Raw genomic sequence first — 1,622 nt, forward strand, 5'->3', positions numbered from 1 at the left:
AGGAAACAAGAGGCATTTACAAAGACGCAGACTTCACACTGTGATGTGGAGACATGACTGACTAGGGAAACAGATGCAACATGAGAATAACTAAACGTGGGACAGAAAACTAGAAACTAGGAACTATAAATATAACACAAGCAGAAATCAATAAAGAGAACCAAACCTATACTAGAGACATGAAACACTTAACAGCACAGGAACAAAACCTAAGGAGGAGGAATTACCAAAATATATCCAGAAACGAATGAAACGAAGCATTTTAGTAATCAAAAAACACAAACATGGAGTCACCGGACTCCGGACCTTGGCAAAAACACTAATTATGTAGATTAGGGCTGTCACAATATCAGATTACCACATGCCCAAATTATCATGATCACAAGAATTCCTGACAATGTTCTTATCTCAATGTCTGTGCAGATTTAAGAAACACAAAAAAGAAAATATTAGTCAAATCAAATGTTAAATGTCTTTTCAGCCTCTCGCTCTTTCTCAAGTGGATAAACCTGTTTCTGTTTTCTGCTGTACTCATGATCTTTCCCCAACACACACACACACACAAAAATGTCCCCCTCTTCCCCTCTACTTGACTGACTGTGATGCATCTGCACAAAAAAAAAAACTTTGTAGAATTGCTTAAAACTAAATAATTTAACCAATAAACAGTTAACAGACTCCAATCCAGTAACTGACTCTTACTCAGGTATCCATGAAACATATTTCCATGGCTGCTGTAAACATTTCCTGCCTGAAATAGGCAGTTTACTCACTTCAAGAAATATATACAGAGTTTCTTACCGAGGAGCAGGAACGGCAGCAAGTTTTTCATCATCCTTCAAAGAAGGACAGCAAACAGAGTCCTGATCACTCCGCTCATAACTGAGTGAATCCACATCTCAAAACTCTGCCATTCCTGCCTCACTGCTAACGAACAGAGAGGATTTCCTGCTGGGCTGTGATCCAGTAAACTGGTTCAACATGCTCAGAGGCTGAACTTGAATTTGATAAACCCTCCAGGGCGTGGGTGCGTGATTCACCGTGGTAAGAGCAGAGCCTCCATTTGGTTTGAGTTTATTGAAAGAACCACATAAGTTTGAAATAATGCCACATATTTGAACTGGATCAATAACAGATAAGAAAGGTTATCAGAACACCATCAGCATCTGAATCCCAACATTAAGGTGGAGGTGAAAGAAACCCTGCTTGTCTCCAGGTGCAGCTGAGTTTGAGAGAAGTGCTCAGGGACCGTCTACAAAGTGCAACACCACAAAAACATGTTGCTGCTTCACTGATATACAGTGGTGTTTCTCCCAGATCACTTTATACTGCACGGCCATCTGGTCCTATCAATCATTCTGCCATAATAAATTAAAATGTGAATTTTTAAACTGTCTTGATGCATGCTCAAACAAACAAGCTTTATTATTTGTCATATACAGTATCGTACAGAGAACGATGTGTAGTGAAATGTTCTTGTGTGTGTGCTGCAGACAAAGCCACACCATTCCAGGGTTTTTTGGTTAGCATGAGGGGTGAAGCCAGGATCCTTACTGGATACTGGGTGGGAATCAAACTTGCAACTCCTGCTTCAAAGATGTGTAGTTTTACCACTGCACTAC

The 1,622-nt window shown here is 40.1% G+C and overlaps 1 protein-coding gene across 1 annotated transcript in view; it reads right to left on the reverse strand.

Annotated features, from left to right (window-relative positions):
* LOC102193557 (V-set domain-containing T-cell activation inhibitor 1-like) overlaps positions 1-937 on the reverse strand; it is a gene marked incomplete at its 3' end in the record, with an annotated part of 12,151 nt that extends 11,214 nt beyond the window's left edge. Inside the window, exon 1 of the mRNA XM_005755324.1 lies at positions 802-937. Coding sequence (XP_005755381.1) covers positions 802-835 — 34 coding nt within the window. The remainder of the gene's footprint in view (positions 1-801) is intronic.
* Positions 938-1,622: the final 685 nt, after the last annotated feature.

Source organism: Pundamilia nyererei, unplaced genomic scaffold, assembly GCF_000239375.1.
Source record: "Pundamilia nyererei isolate P.nyererei 1_Seehausen unplaced genomic scaffold, PunNye1.0 scaffold01209, whole genome shotgun sequence".
In the NCBI taxonomy this organism is placed as follows: Eukaryota; Metazoa; Chordata; class Actinopteri; order Cichliformes; family Cichlidae; genus Pundamilia; species Pundamilia nyererei.